Here is a 19,019-nt window from a genome sequence, read left to right as displayed (position 1 = left end):
AAATGAGCACAATTTCGTAAAAAACATCACACCTTCGTTTATTCAATACCATTTATCGCATTAAAATCTTGTGTAATGAAAATTAAATCACCCTTCAATCATCTTATCTTATGTAGGAAAGCAGCTTAGTCAGGTCTGTCATTTGTTAGCTTAATGGTCCACACAGTCAATTCCCATTTATCCATCTCGTTATTTTATCAGGCTGACGCCTAGGTGAAATAAGAGAAAAAAGAAACAAACATGAGGTATAAAATGTCATCACGAATGCCGTTGCTGTCCCAAAGACGTTTAAGACTAAGATGTGACGGTATAATATCGCATCCCTGAAAGTTTCCAACATCAAGAAGGAAACTAATTGCTAAGGATAATAACTTAAGCATTTACTCTCATGGAAAGGCTCCACGAAACTTTCTGTCCATTGCAAACGCAGCCCTTGAAGGTGTCGCTCCAAACCAAAAGAAATGTTTTGCTCCATCGCCCCACTGGCAAAAACCTTATAAACATAAACGCCCAAGGTGCCAACTTCTATCACTGCTTCAAATATGAGAACCTTGCTTTTCTCGCTAAAGCGCCAATTAGACAACAAACGCAACATCCTTGACATTTTTAACTCCACCCAAGACTTTATAACATTGTTTACACTTAAGAAAAACTGATGTTTCAAGTATTCTCTGAGGCGAGGAAACAATACTTCTTTTCATATAAAGGAATCGCAATAAAACTTATCAAAACGCTGCATCTGTTGCGAACATATTTCTTATTTGTGGTCCAGAGGTACAAAGCAATATTGACCGGCAAACGGAAAGCATCAACATACTTTAAAGTCTACTTACTGGCAATTTATGGTGACTGTAGGGTTTAGATTTGTAGGAGTTGGTCGGCCTGAGTTGTACTGCTGGTTCCCTGTGAGACACCTATTCTTGGCCACACCTGTATCTCCAGAGTAGAGCCCAGCATCGCCTCCCACTAAATGTGGAACACAAAAGTTGCGCTCTTGACTTGAGGAACTGGCTGGCGGCACAGTGCATTGGTTTTGTGCACCATTCAAAACACTGTTGAGCCCCTGAACTGTGCATGATCCTGTCAGCGTGAGGAATTGTAAGTGGGTCTGGTACTGCCCTGATGAACCCTCATTACATCGGTATTCCAAGCACACCACACCTTGTCCACCAACCGTGGCACTCTTCTCCGCAGTGTAACCGTAATCCACGTTGGATAGACCAGGAGCTTTTCCAAAGCTCTTCACATATATAACTGAGTCAGGCTTTGACCCTACCACAAGTGCTTTGACAAAACAAATCTCATCAGGTCTCACCTGCCACAACCGAATATCGTTGGGATCTTTAATTCTAATACTTTGCCAGTGGAACAATTGCCCCACATTAGCATCTCGGAATTCAAAAGCAAAATCATTTGCTCCTCTTTGAGCACATCTGCCATGCTCGCCTCTGAGGTAAACGGGACCTCTATCATCTGCTTTGGTGGAAGTGAACCGGAAGGACTGAATTTTGAAAACGTTTCCCACAGACGACCCATCAATGATCTGGGGGTTCACCGATGAAGGAAAGCCAGTAGGTTGTCGTGGAACGAGAGGCACTCCATCGCGTTCGGCTTGAAGAATGGCTCGTTTGTCTCGTAAGCTTAAAATGCACAGGGTTCCGCTAGCAGGGACTGTATCTTGGCGATAAGAAGTGTACTGTAGCCCATTGTCGCTCAGACCGATGCGAGTCACTACAGTGCCTGAAGGAGCCTTGACTCGGACGTAACTGACAACAGTAACGTAATCCCAGTTGATATTGTCCAAAGGAACATTTGGTGTAATTTCACTCACAAAGAACTTCCTTGGTGACCGTCTCTTGAGTCTTGAACTTCCTCCTTGCTCGGGGCGTAATACCCCGAACTTAACCCAGCGACCTGTTTCCTTGCTCAGGTACCATTGATAAACTGTGACACCATCGGGTATATCTAACTGGTCAGCGTCGATGCGGACTGAGATGTTTTTATTAAGACTGAGCTGATTACCACTATTGTCTGTAAAGACTTGCCTCAGCATTCCAACAGATCCAAGGGGCACCTCCTCTCCATTGTCGTCTATCGCTGAAAAATCCCCAGGGGCTGCTGTCATGTCTGCCTGGCTTCTAGGATCAATCACCCCAATACTTGCAGTGATCTCACCATTATATACTCTTCCATCAGCTGTGAGGAAGGCATTTGCCGGGATGTCCAGATCGACAAAATTAGGTTTGCCTCCAGACCCTCCAAGAGGAATGTTCTTTTTCTTGTTTGCTGGGAATTTAATCGCAGGCGGTTTCTTTTGAAGAACGATGGTATAAAAGGACACTTGCCCTTCCTGAAGTTCGAAAACTTTCGTTGTGTCTTCCAGCAGTCCTTGAAACTTGTCTTTTACAGTCAATACTATTCGCTTCGTTCCTGACCTGACCAGAATCTTAAAATTCCCTTGCCTGTCCGTATAGTATCTTTTACCAGCGTCAGTGCTCAAGGTCATCTCGCCCCGCCAAAGGGGACTTCCCTCAGGATCGACAACCTTGCCTCGAACAACAATTTTTGAGACAGCACAGTCTGCACATGCACACTTGGAGACTTTCTGAATGTTGAACTTTATACCGCTTTTGCAACTAACGCGGCTGTTAGACATAGAAGCAGCGCTACAACATTGCCGATTGGAGTCGTGTCCCCCACACCTCCCGGCATGCCGTTGGTTACGCTTCACGCATGCTTCGTTAGAACAAGTACCAACATTGACGCTGTTCCTCCCGCTGCTATCTTCTGTGCATCCTTCAGGTAATGACACAACTCTCGTCAGTGGGGTGGGGTGGCATGAGTCTTGGCGATTACCTGAAATTGTATGTTTCTAGTTTCATGGAAAACGTAATTTTAAAGACGGCAGAAAACATATTTTTATTATGAAAAGTAAGAGCTGTTCGAAAACCAACTCATACTTATCTGTGACATTTCGTGTTATTTAAACCTGGAAGATTGTGTTTCGAACAAGCACATGTGATTTATTGCTTACATTTTATCTCTAATGCGAGTGCGGGTGCAAGCAGCGACGATTGCTTCGACAACGAACCACAAAACCTTCTCCTTTTCGCAATGAGATTCTTTGGTCATTGTGTGTGGAATTTCTTGTACTTGCAGCTGGACTTCCTTTCTAGTTTCACCTAAGGACTCTCCCTACTTTATTTTTCCCATTCGCAGTCTAATTTTAAACGCAGAAAGATATCAAAGATCACCACTTGTGATTGAAATCAGTGTTTACGCGACTAGAATTCAAGGACCAGGATGTTTTACCTCCGTCTGGATTCGTTTATTGTGATTGGCTATTCACGCTTCGGTGCGATACAGAATTAGTTCGAAAATTCGTTTTCGCAAATAACTCGCGTATGTTTAAATATTTTGCACAAATTTTTTCTTGTAAACTATAGTTAGATTAATAATGCACAGTTTGACTTGGAAAAAAATTTAAAAAAGTGGCCCTCGAAGGTCTACCGTATCCTGAAGTAAAAAACTATACGTTAATAGTGCTTTTTGCTCGAGCTGATTAATTGGCTCGTTCGGTTATGGTTTGGCAATTCAGTGGATATCCTTTTCTTACACACCCACTTCGATGAATCATGTTAATTGTTAATCACACAAGTCAATTCAACGAGTCCTTAACATGATATCATATCTTACCAGGCACGACTGTCAGCGTTGCTTCGTTGGAAACTGTCGCCCCAAACTTGTTTTTTGCACGACATTGATATGCACCAGAGTCACGTGAAGATAATGTAGAAAGATGTAGGTTTCTATTTCTTATATGTTGCAGCAGGCGCACACCGTTCCGAAACCTAACGAACGAGAAAGGTTGATAAATCAATTATATCCATACCTTTTCCCCTTTATTTTTCGGTGACGAGATTTTTTATCACGTGTAGACAACGACGGTTAAAAAAATAGATTGCAAAAGCAGATCTTGGAATTAAAATCTTCGTTGTAAATATTTACGATACCCAAACCGTGACAAATAGAGCTCTTTAAAGCGTGCTTTAGGCTTACCATTCATACACAGGAGCAGGCTTCCCTGTCGCTTGACAACAAAGTGTTACGCCGTCACCTTTCATGCGAATGGAGTCTTGAGGATCCTTTGTGATGACTGGGATCTCTGTAAATAATCAACGAAAGTTGGTCACCAAACATGCAAGAAAAGGGGAACATTAGATGAAGCTTAGAAATTTAAATCGACCGCGGAAGAGTTAGAAGAAATTACCAGACTTAAGAACATCTATTTTGAGAGAGGCATGCACCGAATGCAAATATGGCGTCCAATTTGAGTTGCCATTGTTCTGCACTCACTAGCCTCTCGCTCATGTAATAATCCTTTTGTCTTTCCACGTGAAGACGAGGCTAGTGAGTTCAGAACAGTGGCAATTCAAATTGGACGCCATATTTGTATTCGGTGTATAACATACTGAGTTAGGGGCATTTACGTGGGAACAGACTGTAGCATTTCTGCAGTACCCTAACACTATTAATATAATTATATTATCCCTAATATTATTATTATTATTATTATTATTATCATTATTGTTATTATTATTATCATTATTATTTACCCTAACACAAAAATGCGACGCCTGGGTCGACTCTCGCCACTCACCGCCCTCGCAAAGTTTTCCAGTAATTCCAGCTGGACACTTGCAGAATGATCTCTTTTCTACATTAAGGCATGTTCCTCCATTCTTGCATGGGCGAGCGTTGCAATTTACTGCAAAAATATGCAATGATTATTAGAATTGATCTCGGATATTTGTTTAAGTTGATATCATTACTTAGAGTGGGAAAGTGGAATCGAAGGTAAACCTGAATTTACTTCTTTAAAAACAAATTAGTTTTTGAAGGTTCTCAAGATTTAAGAACCTCTCTGTTAATTGACTGTACTAAAACAGGTTTCCGTCGAGACCGCAGTTATTCAATTCCTGGGTCCTTGAAACACATTAGACTCAGAGAACCAACCTTTCTCGCAACTTCCTCCAGTGAATTGAGGTTCACAAAAACAAAAGCGCATCTTGTTTCCAAAGGAGTAACATGTTCCTCCATTCTTGCAAGGTTTTTGCACACATGGATCTAGAAAGGAGGAAACGTTACAGTTGAGAGCAGTTGAAATATTGACATAACGATGGGAATGTCTGGTGATGCGATCAAAAGGTCTGATGGATGAATATCTTTAACTTAAACTACTATTAATATCAGCCCCTGGTATACCTAATAGCCCACAAGGCTTCTGTGTTTTCAAAGATATCCTCGAGGTTGCTAACTGAATGATTTGGCCCACCCCTTATCATTATCTTTGCTTTGACTTAGGAACTTCATACTTTGCCCGCTTAAGCAAGGCACTTCGGCGGAGATCTCAAGAGTTCGAGATTTCCATAATTTAACTGATTAGATCTTCCTTAAGTAGGTTGTTGATTTATTCATCGCTCAAAAATCTTAAAGGAACAAAGGTTGGTCTTTGTCAGGTTTCTACTTGTCAACTGATCTGACAAGGACACACAGGTAACCCAGGATAACAGTTAGGCTTATTACCTACATTCAAGCTTCGCCATTCATTAATTTTTTAAGTATTTATCGTGCACGAAAGTGAGGCTGAGTCTGTTAATAACGGGTTTACCCCTCTACCCCACACCTCACTAGCAGAGGGTACTTCGAAAGTCGTCGGGAGATACTCGTCTAAGGCCTTGGGTCTAGACATGAACCCGTTTATTGGATGGATCGTTACTAACCGTTCTGGATCTCGCAATTTCTTCCAGTGTATTGAACTCTACAGCGACAACTAAACTTGGATCCTTGTGTCGAGCACGAGCCTCCATTTTGGCAAGGGTTTGGAGTACATGGATCTAAAACTTAAGTAAAAAGATTTAAACGCTTGTCTCCTAAATAGATATTATGTAAGCTCTCCTTACGATTTCAGTACATTATCAGGAAAACAGGTAACGACAAAAAAAATAAATAAATAAAAACTTATTAACCGAATGGTTTCATTTTGATGTAACATTAAATTCTCAGAAAGCAAATTTATAGCAACGAGCGAGAGAGGAGAATTATATTGGAGATCTCGGGAGTCGTGGGGTAAGGCCAGTGATGCAGAGTTAGTACATACCCTGTTCGCAGCGAAAACCAATATACCGGGGTGGGCACACACAGAACCAAGAGGGGTTAAAGTATTCAGGGATGAAACGTTTCTTGTAAGGTTCAATCAAAGTTTTCCTAGGATACATGGCTCGACACGTTCCTCCATTGAAACAAGGATTAACTTGGCACCGAAAGGGATCTGAGGAGTACAAAAAAGAATAGAATGTAAAGCACATGCAGGGAGGTTAATTACTCCTTAAAATTTTCTCATCGAAACCTAATAACGTGTTCTACAATAAAAAGAGAGCATTGTAGACTGAGAGCAGTCCCTCCTGCTCGTAGTCTAAGAGTACACCTGAGAAGGACTGTTGTCGGTGGTCCTGGCTGACGTTTTGACAATCTGAGCGGAAGTCATGATCAGATTGAAGTGATGTCATTTCTTACCTACACGAATATGTTTTTTAGTATTCGCGCGATCAGATCCTGGTCCTCCATTTTCGCCTTGTTCCTGAAAAACCAATGTTAGCTAAAGTTGGTCTGTGGATGTCGTAGACTATCGGATTACGACAACCCCACTCACTTCATAGAGATTTTGTGTCTTGGGTGGGGGGGAATGCTTAAGGTAAACAAAGTTACGTAGGCGAGTTCCTGCAAATACAGGTGTCACTCATATTTCATTATTGTTTTTTCAATTATCTGCATTTTTTTACCAATGAAAATGGTCAATATTCAGTAACAACTTATTAGGAACATTTAGCCCATTTATCAGCTCTCACCGCTAATCTCAAAACTTGGGACGATGGAATCATTTCACTTCCTAGATCTAATTAATAATCTTCTTACCGTCTGCCCTGCAGTTTTTATGATATTACTTCCAAGAATTTGGTATTGGATCGACATTGATATTTTCGTAAATTCTCATAGATTGACTACCTGATATCTCATTGATAATGTGATAAGAAATTCTTTCTTGTTAATTCGTAGTCATCGTTTCGAAAAATTTCCGGTAATCTTTTCATACAGTAGAAGCGTCGATCTATCCAGCTGAAGCAAAGGACTGTTCATCGTCTGTTGTTTTCCTAATAAGACTTTCCATGAGGGTCTCAATGGGGTCAGTGGATAGCCGCAAAACGGAAAAAAAGTCATCGTTAGGTGTAAAAATTGACAAATTTAACCCAAGGTCTTAAAAAAGAGTTAACCGTGAGACAAATTCTGGTGACAGCAATGGAATGATATTAACCGTTAGCCGTAATGTGATAAAAAAACCATAAGCGTTAGCCACCACCCCATTGAGATCCCCTTCATATGTCGGCTGAACACCTTACCAGAGCTATCTTCTCTTCGACAATACATTTCACCCATGGAACTGAAACCAATAATCGACATTGGTCAATATTGAGTCTGCTCTGTTAATATTTTCGTCGTTGTCAGCTTTTTTGCAACTTAGAGATTCGTCATTATTTGTTGTCTCGGGTGAAAGTTGGAGGATTTTGGCTGTCATGAGAGGATTCCTCCTCTTATGATTTCCTTTCGATGTAATCATCGCAGTTTTCCGTTGAATGTCGAAAGTGATTGTGATATTTGGATGTACGGGATTAAAAACCTTAGATTTTCTTTGATTTCAATACTTTAATCCACACACTATCCACATGGCAGCCAACGAGTACCACAACAACAACTTTCACTTGGCATCACGGGATTCCTACGAACACAACCTTTTCACACTTCTGGTAGAATACACTACAGTGAACCCGGGCTGAAATTGTTTTCCCTGGTATTTGACTGGTCTGAAAGACTTTCACTACATTTTCAAGCACTGAATCATAGGCTGGACTAAAACTAAATTTCTGATTGGCTTTTGTGAACTAAAATTGGCGCACGTCTACCCAGCTACATAAGCCTTAACCAAAACCTTAATTAAAAAAAAAAACATTAAAGACTTTTCTTGGGAAGGCCAACAGATAACGCTCATCAACAGCGCACTGTTCGAAATTGGAAAAAAAGTTCAAATTTTACTGGCTGCAAGAAGGAAATGAAAGGAAAGTCAAATACTTACGGCCGAAGCAGAAAAACAGAACCAAAATCAAAGACCCGGGGCACGCCGCCATCTGTAGAAAAATAAAGAGGCTGAGGAAAACCTTAGTGAAATCAGCAATTACTCTGACTCAAAATGTATTCCGATGATCAAGATATCAGAGATATTTAGGAGGCGCAGGGGGGTGGGGGGGAGGGGGTGGAAAGTGGACTTCTCTTCAAAATGGAGACCGAAGTTGATTGGAAAGATGACAAAACAGCACGATTTATTAATAATTATTGGTAAGAAGACCATAAGATATAGTGTAGACGGGAAATTAAATTTTCAACGCTCTCATTTATAGCAGGAAAACACTTACAGCTTAAGAGGTTTGTATAAGGAGGGAAGGGGTTCATAGACACCCCTCCTGCCCCCCACCCGTATAAAACCTTACCATAGGTCTGAGTTAACAAGGAGAAGACCATCTCGCGCCCCTCTCCCCTCCCCTTCCCCCCACTCCTGAAAAAAATTCATGCCGACGATCTTACCTGGCCTTTTGAATCGGTTTTCTTTAGTGCCATCACACCGCTAATTTGTAAGTCCCAAATTGAGCAAAGACGGGACAAATAAGAAGTTTCTCGCTTTAAGCTTTTAATCTGTAAATCGTGAGATATTAAAAAGAAAAAAATACAGGCAAAGGGAGTTTTACGCCCATTTTTTTCGGGATCCAATTTGGCGTTTTGACTTCATAATTACCGAAAATTAATAGAATTACAGTTAGATTAGAATGATCCAGCACCTTCTGAAACTTCATAACTTTGGCTGATGCTTTCACAGACAGAAGCCAAATTGGAATGTATTTAAATAAAGAAACGTGATGAAACAGTTGAAGAAGCAACACGATCTTTAAGGCCGCTTTGAGCCTGGACTTGGAATAGCAAAATCCAACAGCTGAGCTTGCAAGACGCGAATGATCCTATAAAAATAAGCGCCCAGATTGGGATAGATTCTACTTGTATGAGGCTTCTTTTCCTTTTTTTATTTAAATCCGCTGTGATTCTCGAAATTGTTTTACGCGTTGAATGAGGTTACGACTTCCGTAAAATAAGCTGATTATATTTCGATTACACAGTGGAATTTCTTATATTTGCGGAAAAAATGTCTTCATATGCACAGGAGTATGTGTACATCTATCTACCAATGAAGTTGGTTTGAAGAGCAATACTTCAGATTCGTATCTTTTTATCGGGGACAAAAAGTACTAAGACAATTATGGCCCAAGCATTTGAACTAAGGTATGGGTCGCACTTGGGCCGGCAAAAAACAACAGAAAATTTGAAACCGTAACCGGAAAGCAAACTTTTGGTTTCAACTATCGGGGTCGCACTAAGTGAAAAAAATGTCAGTGATGGCACTTTGATAAATCAGACACACGTTTATCGACGTGTTATGGGGAGAGAGCAGTGAGCTGAAAAAGGAAAAGAAACGTTAAAAAAATGCGTCCCGTTGAAGCATTGTTAATAACGATCACGGTGATGCTTATTCTTCTTGTTCAGTTAAATCAAGAGCACTTTTTTGTCTTTCGTATGATCTATGAAAGATGGGTTAACGCCTGTTTAACTGTTTTGACTGCCGCTATGATGAGAGCGAGAAATCGACATCAGCGAAGATTACTTCGAGCGCCATATGCCTGGTCAGTTCCGCGACCAGTCGAGTCGTTTGCTGTTTATTGACAAGCGATGACAGTTACCGCTGTGATAGCTATGTTTAGCCCGAGTTTTCCAAAATCTGCCTACCCCACCCAAGCACTACGGCGTCTTTGATGTTTTGGCCGGTTTTCAAAGTTTTTGCGAACTGGAAAAGTTAGGGTCGCATTAGGCAATGTGCCCCGATGACAGATTTTTACACCAAAGTGACCACATTCACGCCAAACTTTGCAAAGTGCGACCCATGCCCTATAAAATACTGAATCAAACGCGTACGTTATCCCGTGTTTCAGCGCTTAAGTCTCTGACATCAAATTTCGACAGGAGCAACTGGTGCCGCCACTAATAATCATCCGGAGACAAAAAGTGAATGAGTCTCAAGGGTTGTTATAATTAAGCAGTGTCATATCTTCCGATCTTCGTCGCGTCAAGCCTTGGTTAGTATTTCGGCAGCTCACCACGGATTTTCTTTTTTCAGAGAAGCACAAAGATAATGTAATGACAAATAAAATTTCCTCAGCGGTCGAGAAACTTACTAAAGCGATATCTCGAAGACGAACAATGCTTACTCCATGAATTGAAAACGTGCCACATGAGTTAATGTAACGCCTCTGGAATTTTCATGTCAACAAACAGCTGGATTGAAAGGGTCCTTAGGTTACTTTGTTTTGTTTTTTTTTTTCAAGACTGATGTGCCCTTCCAGTGGCTTTTTAAGCTTTTTAAGCAAAAAGTTGCAGTCACGTCGCGGCCGCAATTGATTTATGTAAAGCTCTTCGTCAATTATTAGTTTACTATTAGTTCCGACTGCCTCGGCCAAAGAACCAAGCTGTGTTAGTTGAGGAGAGAAGCTAAGAACTCATTCAAGAGTCCAGTTTTGCGATTTTACGATAAGAGAGAGATGATGGTATTTTCTAATCGATGAGGGTAATGAATCATACGCCACACTTTTGCACTTGTGGTTCAACAGCTGCACATAACATACATATTAAAACTAGGGTAAATTATCGTAGACCTACCCTCTAAAAAGGTTTCCCTCTCCGGCTGGATGTCGTGTTTTAAGTTGCCTTACGACACCTCCTTCGTACAAGGCAAGTGATCTTGACTTATGAACGTGCAGTAATTCAAATTAGCCTTAAAAAAGTCCTGAACCCTTTGCGGCATAGTCTGTTGTCTTCAGGATATTACTCATTGGATAATGATACGATCATCACCCACACAAAGACATTTTGACACACACGCGTGAGCTCGTGAAGTCTCTTAACAGTGTGACATAAGGCAGCGTTGAGTAAGAACAAAAAATCCTTAAATACCCGGCATGTATGGTAAAGATCTTGTAAGGAAAACACTGTTTAAGCGAAGAACAAAAGAAAAATTTTTTTCCTGTGTACCATGAAAATGAAGGCGTGATCAGGGAAAACCCAGATAAAATTCATCCTGTTTGTTCTGGGTCGTTCTGGAAAGTAGCCAAGGTCGCGGGGTTCGAATTCATGTAGCTAATTTCCTCTGGGAAAACGGGAACTTTCATGAAATACGTCTTTTGTTTAGTGTTTTCCTGTTGGAGGCTTGACTTAATGTGATTCGCTTCCGGTATCGTACCAAAAGAAGTGACCCAGACTAAAAACATGCTGTCAAGTAGCCGGTCTTTGATGAAACGTTTCAAGCCAAGTGGACATCAACAGCATCGAAGTCTTCTTTTAAACACCAAAAGCGCTTGCCCGCTACTTTACGTACTTTAAGTTAACGGTATGTATTGATATTTGTCATTCTCTTTACAGGTATATTTTGACATTTTTATCTAAGGCAACCCGCTTTGAAGGCTACAGCTGTCAATGTTTCAGAGTTTCTTTGAATAATTTATGATCATGTTTTTTTAAAAAACGATTTTTTCCACAATTATCAGAAGGAACCTTTGCCTTCTCCAGCAAACCACTTTGAATTTAGGAAGCCACCCCGTCGTTTGTGTTTAAGTTTGGTCAGACGTTTTGATTTGGCACTATTTGCGCGGGTGTTACGAAAACTCAGACCCCGAAAACTCAGACCCCTCGAAATTTATTTCAATTTTATTTACCAGAGAGATAAACTTGACTCGTGATCAGTTCTTAAGAGATCGCGTATTTTTTTTATTATGTCACACAATCAATCCACGAGTGTATATTCACTTTGATTCAATATGCTTTTAAAACTCTTAAAACTCTTCCTTGGCTGCCAGTATTTAATTGAGTGCATTCTGATAGATAATTTAAGGGTCTGAGTTTTCGGGTTCTGAGTTTTCGGCGTCTGAGTTTTCGGGGTCTGAGTTTTCGGGGTCTGAGGTCTGAGGTCTGAGTTTTCGGGGTCTGAGTTTTCGTGACACCCCTATTTGCACAGTTTCAAATGCAATTTATAACAAGAAGACGAATTCATGCATAAATATAGAATTTCCTGCTAGTTTATAAGTACCGGTTAGACATGCAATTACATTTTTCAAGCCAATAAGTAAAATCTATATTAATAGTATGATCAGGAAAAACCCATTTAAAATTTATCCAGATTATTCAGGACAGTTGCAAAGGAAACGTGGTTCAGTAGCTAATTCCCTTTTATCAAACGCTTTTGACGACTAATGTTCCTTTGTTAAGAAAAGCCAGTCGCCAGGCTGACCAGCTGGATGTCGTGTTTTGAGATGCCTTTCAACACTTCCTTCGGGTAAAGGAAGTGATCTAGACTTACGAACGTGCATTGATTCAAATTAGCCTAAAGGTCCTGAAATCTTTGCGGCATAGTCTGTCGTCTTCAGGATATTACTCATTGGATAATAATAACCCAATGTTACGACTATCGCCCACACAAAGAAATTCTGTCACACACACGCGCGAGCTCGTGAAGCGTGTCTTAACAGCGTGGCATAGAGTATCGTTGGATAGGAACAAAAAAAAAATCCTTAAATACCCAGCATGTACGGCAAAGATCTTGTAAGGAAAATACTGTTGAAGCGAAGAACAAAAGAAAGACTGTTTTCCTGTGTACCATAAAAATGAGGGCGTGATCAGGAAAAAAACAGAGAAAATTTATCCTGATTGTTCCGGGACAGTTGCGAAGGGAACAAGGTTTAGCAGCTTATTCCCTTTCAGCAAGCGGGAGCTTTTGATGAATAATGTTCCTTTGTCAAGAAAAGCTAAAGGGATCTCTCTGATAACATTATCATGAAACTCTCAATAACTTAGTTAAAGGAAGGTAACAATATACTTAACTAATTCAGGTGATGTTCTCACGCGGGCAGTTTTGAGTAAAATCAATCAAATTTCAATTCCCTATTTCCAGAGCCATAAGTACCGCATCTTAGAAAATTTTTTACCCATTTAGAAAAGACGATATTTAATCAACCAGTCAAACTAAAACTTCACGCCCAATGTGATCGCGATAGCGGTTTATTCAACCGGCCATGTTCGATTTGAAATTAGAGTCGACGGTTGGCGGAAGGACGCGGTTAGGAGCGAAATATTCACTTCCCCGGCCACGTACGCTTATTAGAAAGGGGGCGCTTGTTGGAACAAGAGTGCTAAATCAAAGCATTACGGTGGCTGATTTCTGCGTAGTAAAAACTCATAGCGATTAATATCCGGTCTTCTCGGATAGGGACGAATAAATGGAGGTCCCGTCTCCTGCAGGGTTGGGGTAGGAGACGTTAATTTCCCACACACGAGATTACTATGTGATGGATGTCCTCCCCTGGGGTGGGATGGGTGGGAAGGTGAGATCGGTAGACTGAAGCGGCTGGAGTTTGACTAATGGTCGTGGGTCGTGGGTTCAAGTCGTGGGTGTGGGTGTGGGTAAAAGTCGTGGGTGTGGTTAATACTTAATAATAAAAATAACCATTTAAAATATTAAAAATAATAATACATAAATTTTATACAACCCTTTCATTCATTAATTTAACTGTTCTTTCTTCTAGTTATTTTATTTTGTTTATTCAATTTACCCTACTTTACGTCTATTTTTATCTGTTATCTCACTGTCAATGAAATTAGTTTCAGTTTCGCGACGCATTCCGAGATCTCGTTTGATAACAAAGGGAAGAGAGATAAATCTTGTAATTACACACTGTATACACGTTTTTCGAGCTGTGCGGTCTGCGTTCTGCGTTTTCGAGGTCTGTGTTAACGAGACATCTGAGTTGCTTTGTACGATTGTACCAAAAATGATTTCATATAGTAGAAGTACTATAACGTTAAAATTGCGACAGCGCTCGTGAATTCTATATTTGCGGCTAAAGTCAGGGCCAAAGAACAGAAATTCCGAGATCTCGTCTGACAACATCAATGACAAAAGAATGATTGATAAATCTGGTAATTACACCCTGTATACACAAAGGAAAACTGATTGTGCACAAGTCGACTGACTCAAAAGGCACACACATAACCTCTGCCAGACTGGTAACTCGACAGTGGGGGATCGTAAACGCGATATCAGCTGTTGTCACACTACAGGGTTTTGTCCTAGGGAAACTCAAATTTGCAAGTGTGACCGATTTTTCCCTAACTAAATTACCTCGGGAAAGTTTTATCGTCTGGGCTTGAAAACCGCAAGAGAACAAAAGAATGTCCTGTGGATTTCCCTTGACAACAACCCTAAAAAGTAGAAAAAGGGAAAAATCAAATCCCAGAGTAGCCGACCAATGGACGCTCGTCGGCGATCGCGCTGGTGACAGATCCGGAATTATCGTGTTGTGAAACTAATTTAATGTAATTACAAGATTTATCTCTCTTCCCGTCGCGAAACTGAAACTAATTTCATTGACAGTGAGATAACAGATAAAAATAGACGTAAAGTAGGGTAAATTGAATAAACAAAATAAAATAACTAGAAGAAAGAACAGTTAAATTAATGAATGACAGGGTTGTATAAAATTTATGTATTATTATATTTAATATTTTAAATGGTTATTTTTATTATTAAGTATTAACCACACCCACGACTCTTACCCACACCCACACCCACGACCCACGACTTGTACCCACGACCCACGACCATTAGTCAAACTCAAGCGGCTTCCAAAGGCGCCTGATATGCTGACGTCTGTTCTCAACCTTACACTGCACCCGTGATTCATCCTCTGGACTGCAAGTGGTCAGATATAAACTATATTATTAAAAACTGGATCATTGGATAATGCAATTCAAGACTTTTAATTGGCTTAGACATTATGGTATATGAGCCAATATACCATAATCTAATGTCTGTACATTGTAATATCCGGTTTCTTCTTACAAAATAAAGTCGAGAAGATTTGTCTAATATCTTGGGGGCGTTTTTTTTTTAATAAAACAATTATTCCACTCGCGCTTGTTGGATATGAGATGATTATAGCCAACTCGATGCTACGCGCCTCGTTGGCTATCTATCATCTCATATCCGACGCGTGCTCGTGGAATAATTGTTAATTATTACTATATTATTATATTATTACTATAAATTGACTTCAAAATTTTCTACCAAATTTCAGATCCTAATTGAAAAACTATGCATGTTTCATTCATTGTCCAACTACTATTCCTGCTCTCCTGGAGCAATCCAACGAGAGGCCAATGCGGAAATGAAGACTGGACCAGCACATTTGCAATCGCTGGTGATTCTACTTCTCAATGCTCCAATAATGTCTACTATGTAAATGGCCTGAGAAGCGAGGGGTATGGTGCCCAGTTAGAAACAGGACCAGGTGTGATTAAGGCAGCTAGATGTTGCTCTGTAGACCAGCCATACTCTCAGGAGAGCAACAGTTGTTATCAGGCTCAGTGGTGGACTGACTTGCAACGGTATGTAAAAGTGTAATCATTGTTAAAGATAAAATCCTCATTTAAACAGCGACACGGGGATAATCGGATAAAGAAAATATTGTTAACTGGGTAGATGCTCTACCCTCAAAAAGAAAAGAATTCGCGTCTGCTAGATCGTAGGCTTAGTTTATACGAAATTTCCTACAATACTCGACTTCCCACACTTTTTCGAAGAGAGAATTGGATAATCGAGAATTGGATGAGGAAACTTCTGAACTTTCTCATTGCTGACTGGACAGGCGGATGCTCTAACCCCAAACTAAAATTAGAGAAATTCGCGTCTTAAAGCTTCTTGCTGATTGTAGGCTTAGTAAATATCAGTTAGTTTTCAAATCAATAGACATAAAGATGCTACGAAATTAACACAACTTGCTTCCGTGTTTTTGTAAACGTCATTCCTTCATGGGCTAATTTTTTTCTTTTTTTTACACGTTTGAACACGTTTATTTAACAATAACAATAACAATAATCCTTATTCCCCTGGCTCCGCAGATAGCAGTGTTAATCGAGGCGGGCCAGGATAATCAGTAAAGAAGAGGAAAATACACACAGTTAAAACTAAAGATGAATAAATAGATGGTAAATACGAAAACAAATTAAGTCTACGGAAACAACTATGTGGTTAATTCAAGTTGACAGCGCATTATGTCGTGAGTGAATACATAAGATTAAATGGATAAGGTAGAATGGGCGAGACAAAGGTGATAGCTACTAAGATTATTTACTAACTTTAGAGATTATCGATTCTAAATCTTCGTAGGAGTCTTCTAATTCTAATATATTGAACAAGATTGTACGAATTTTTCTTTTAAAGATGAATTTTGGTAGTGTTCGGAGCTTCGTTGGTATCTCATTCCACAGTTTTGCACCGATTCTTGAAAACGATTTTCGTTCAATTCAAGTTTTGATTTTTTAATGTAAGAGTTGTTGTAGGCTAAAGATCGCGTATTATATGAATGAATTTTTGCAGCAGGGATGAACAAATCCTTCAACTGTGAAGGAATAACATCATTATTTACATCATACATTGTCCTAGCTAGCAATTTATAATACATAAAGTGAATAGGTAAAGTCTTTGCACAAAGGAACAGAGGGGAATGGCGTGATCATACCTGTCAGCGAAACATACTAATCTAAATATAATTGAACGAGATCGTATACGCTGGATGATCATTTACAATAACGTACAAACTATTTGCAAGATTAAGGAAATGGTGAGAGAGCGCGCGAAGATCGAAAATAGTATAGCTAGGCTTCTCCATATACTATTTTCGATCTCCATATACTATTTTCGATCTTCGCGCTCTCTCACCATTTCCTTAATCTTGCAAATAGTTTGTACGTTATTGTAAATGATCATCCAGCGTATACGATTTCGTTCAATTATATTTACATTAGTTGTAATTGCTTTTTCAAAATTTCCTAATCAGCCATGATTCGTGGGCATTGTGCGAGAATCCAGGATATCTTCTGCGCGGGTTTTTCACCGTTGGTAGAAATTTCTTGGCGGACATCGGCGAGGGTGTTTGCTGTAAACCTGTGAGCCACCCAGACCAAGATGGACCATGCAGAGACATCAATGTGAATTTCATAGCAGATGGGATGAGGCAGTGTCCAATTGGCATGTTCCTGAAGGGATTGTACAAAACAACGTGTTCCACGATAGACTGTCTGACGCAGATCAGATGCTGCGAATTGATTCCAGGTTGGCTCATGATGCTCTTTCGGAGCTGTATCCTCTCCCCCATGTCACTTATGTACCAATCCAGCAAACAGATGGTGGAACAAAAACTCAATTAAGGGTGGAACGGGGGAGGTAGATAATATGGGTTCTTAGGCGTACTGCCCCAGTTCTTTTTTTTTTTTATTAAATGAAAGGTAGGGGTTAGGGGAAGACTTAGGGGTTGAAGGAAATCCATTTTTTTATGTCAATCAGAGAAGATCTACATCGCTTAGAACAATTTTCCTGACTGATCCTTCACTCTTCCTTCATCGTGTGTAAGGGTATAATGTTAAATACATGGTTATTTTCTCATTAGCGCTGGTTTTTTTTTTTTTTTTTTTTTAACTTCCTCATAAATGTCAGCGATCTTGCAAATGTGACCAGTTATCTAGCTCTGAGAAGTTTTTCCTTTTCTCGTTCATCTCAATTTGTTGATGGTTTCTCGCCCTCACAGGCAGCGTGGATGGTGGCTGGTCAGACTGGGGAGCCTGGAACCCCTGTTCTGTGACTTGTGGGGGCGGCACTCAGATCAGATTCCGCACGTGTACAAACCCACCACCATCAAATGGAGGAAACAACTGTGCTGGAGATCCGTTGGAACTACAGATATGCAACCAGACCCCATGCTGTATGTTCCACAACTGTTTTGATCAAATTTTATAAAAATAGAAAACAACAGCTAACCCCAAACCCAGGCAAAACAGGCGAGGGAGGGGGGGGGGGGGGGAGAGAGAGAGGAAGAGTCATATGGAGGACAGGAGCACGAAGTTTGCCGTTCGCTTACCCCATTCCCCTTATCCTGTGCTTAGTAAATAGGTCAATCAGCGGAACACAGTTCTTGCTTGCTTTACTATTTCCATTGAAAGAGATTACGAACGATGATAAATTACAAGTTCATTATTTAAGTAAAACATCTCTTTTGAATTGACGATCCGGCTTATCATACACCGCCTTTCGTTTTTTGAGGCGGTTAAGCCTCCTAAAGATCCATATGTTACAGTGCTTAAGTACACAGTTATTCTTGATAAAAATATGCAATTTCGCCGAGTGCGCGATCTTGACGAAAAGAGAAGTGTAAAGCCGGATCGTGGGCCTTAATATTGCTGTCGAAAATCTTTTATGATGCGATTGCGTTACAATGATCAACGACGATCAGTCAGGTATGATAGTTTTCGGCTATGAAAACTCTTCTTGAAGTGCAACTTGCTGGCAAACATTTTCCCTGGTTATCACGCACTTTATTTAGAACAGGAATGCTTCCAAACTTATTTCTATTTTTCCAATGCTTAACATCTATACTCCAAAATTGTTTTTCGGATTTAGAAAATCATTTTGCACATTTCCACTATTTAACCCCTCTCGTGATCTTTAATGGAGCAATTTTTTTATTCTTTCCACTCCACAGAGTAACAACGGATGTGCCTAAAGATTCCTCGAGAGACAAGTCAATCATGACGAAAACAAAACAACACTTCAAATTGAGATATTATCACTGTTTGAACAATTTTCACACAACCAAAAAATTAAAATAAAGCTTGTGGATCTCGTACTGAATAGAATTTTCTTGTTAAGATAGAAAGTTTATCATTGATCACTGTCTGGGAGACTCAAGCTGTAAGAGGTTTGAATA

The 19,019-nt window shown here is 40.1% G+C and overlaps 2 protein-coding genes across 5 annotated transcripts; one reads left to right on the top strand and one right to left on the bottom strand.

Annotated features, from left to right (window-relative positions):
* Positions 1-18: 18 nt before the first annotated feature.
* Positions 19-11,103, bottom strand: LOC111340617 (cartilage intermediate layer protein 2). Of its 2 annotated transcripts, XM_088730002.1 has the most exons (13): positions 10,870-11,103; positions 8,695-8,802; positions 8,189-8,240; positions 7,458-7,498; positions 6,577-6,640; positions 6,161-6,331; positions 5,784-5,903; positions 5,017-5,127; positions 4,661-4,768; positions 4,060-4,165; positions 3,697-3,851; positions 834-2,856; positions 19-209 (listed from the first exon to the last, which is right to left on the bottom strand). In XM_088730002.1, the coding sequence occupies exons 2-13, from the start codon at positions 8,725-8,727 to the stop codon at positions 167-169; spliced, it is 3,027 nt and encodes a 1,008-aa protein (XP_088586128.1). In that variant the 5' UTR covers positions 8,728-8,802; positions 10,870-11,103; the 3' UTR covers positions 19-166. The 2 variants fall into 2 exon arrangements, with proteins under 2 accessions (XP_088586128.1, XP_022803227.1); XM_022947492.2 differs by lacking the exon at positions 8,695-8,802 and having other exon boundaries at positions 10,870-11,100.
* A 289-nt stretch (positions 11,104-11,392) lies between these two features.
* On the top strand, positions 11,393-18,839 carry LOC111340622 (A disintegrin and metalloproteinase with thrombospondin motifs 15). Of its 3 annotated transcripts, none has more exons than XM_088730003.1 (5): positions 11,393-11,580; positions 15,336-15,645; positions 17,097-17,371; positions 17,844-18,017; positions 18,795-18,839. In XM_088730003.1, coding segments are annotated over exons 2-5 (744 nt in total). In that variant the 5' UTR covers positions 11,393-11,580; positions 15,336-15,352; the 3' UTR covers positions 18,797-18,839. The 3 variants fall into 3 exon arrangements, with proteins under 3 accessions (XP_088586129.1, XP_022803233.1, XP_022803234.1); XM_022947498.2 differs by having other exon boundaries at positions 11,394-11,596; XM_022947499.2 differs by having other exon boundaries at positions 11,394-11,628.
* The last annotated feature ends 180 nt before the right edge of the window (positions 18,840-19,019 follow it).

The sequence above is a fragment of the Stylophora pistillata genome, chromosome 8 (genome assembly GCF_964205215.1).
Source record: "Stylophora pistillata chromosome 8, jaStyPist1.2, whole genome shotgun sequence".
Classification (NCBI taxonomy): domain Eukaryota; kingdom Metazoa; phylum Cnidaria; class Anthozoa; order Scleractinia; family Pocilloporidae; genus Stylophora; species Stylophora pistillata.
The sequence above is the reverse complement of the archived record's forward strand: the minus strand, read 5'-3'. Positions and strand labels throughout refer to the sequence as shown.

What these genes read in the sequence shown, in the direction of transcription:
- LOC111340622 (XM_088730003.1), top strand. Translation starts at nt 15,353, where the DNA reads ATGCATGTTTCATTCATTGTCCAACTACTATTCCTGCTCTCCTGGAGC. An exon ending in TGGTGGACTGACTTGCAACG is followed by an intron (nt 15,646 to 17,096) that starts GTATGTAAAAGT and finishes TTTCCTAATCAG; the next exon opens with CCATGATTCGTGGGCATTGT. An exon ending in ATGCTGCGAATTGATTCCAG is followed by an intron (nt 17,372 to 17,843) that starts GTTGGCTCATGA and finishes TCGCCCTCACAG; the next exon opens with GCAGCGTGGATGGTGGCTGG.
- LOC111340617 (XM_088730002.1), bottom strand. Translation starts at nt 8,727, where the DNA reads ATGGCACTAAAGAAAACCGATTCAAAAGGCCAG. An exon ending in CCTGCTCCTGTGTATGAATG is followed by an intron (nt 3,852 to 4,059) that starts GTAAGCCTAAAG and finishes CTCGTTCGTTAG; the next exon opens with GTTTCGGAACGGTGTGCGCC. An exon ending in ACAGTCACCATAAATTGCCA is followed by an intron (nt 210 to 833) that starts GTAAGTAGACTT and finishes TATTTCACCTAG; the next exon opens with GCGTCAGCCTGATAAAATAA.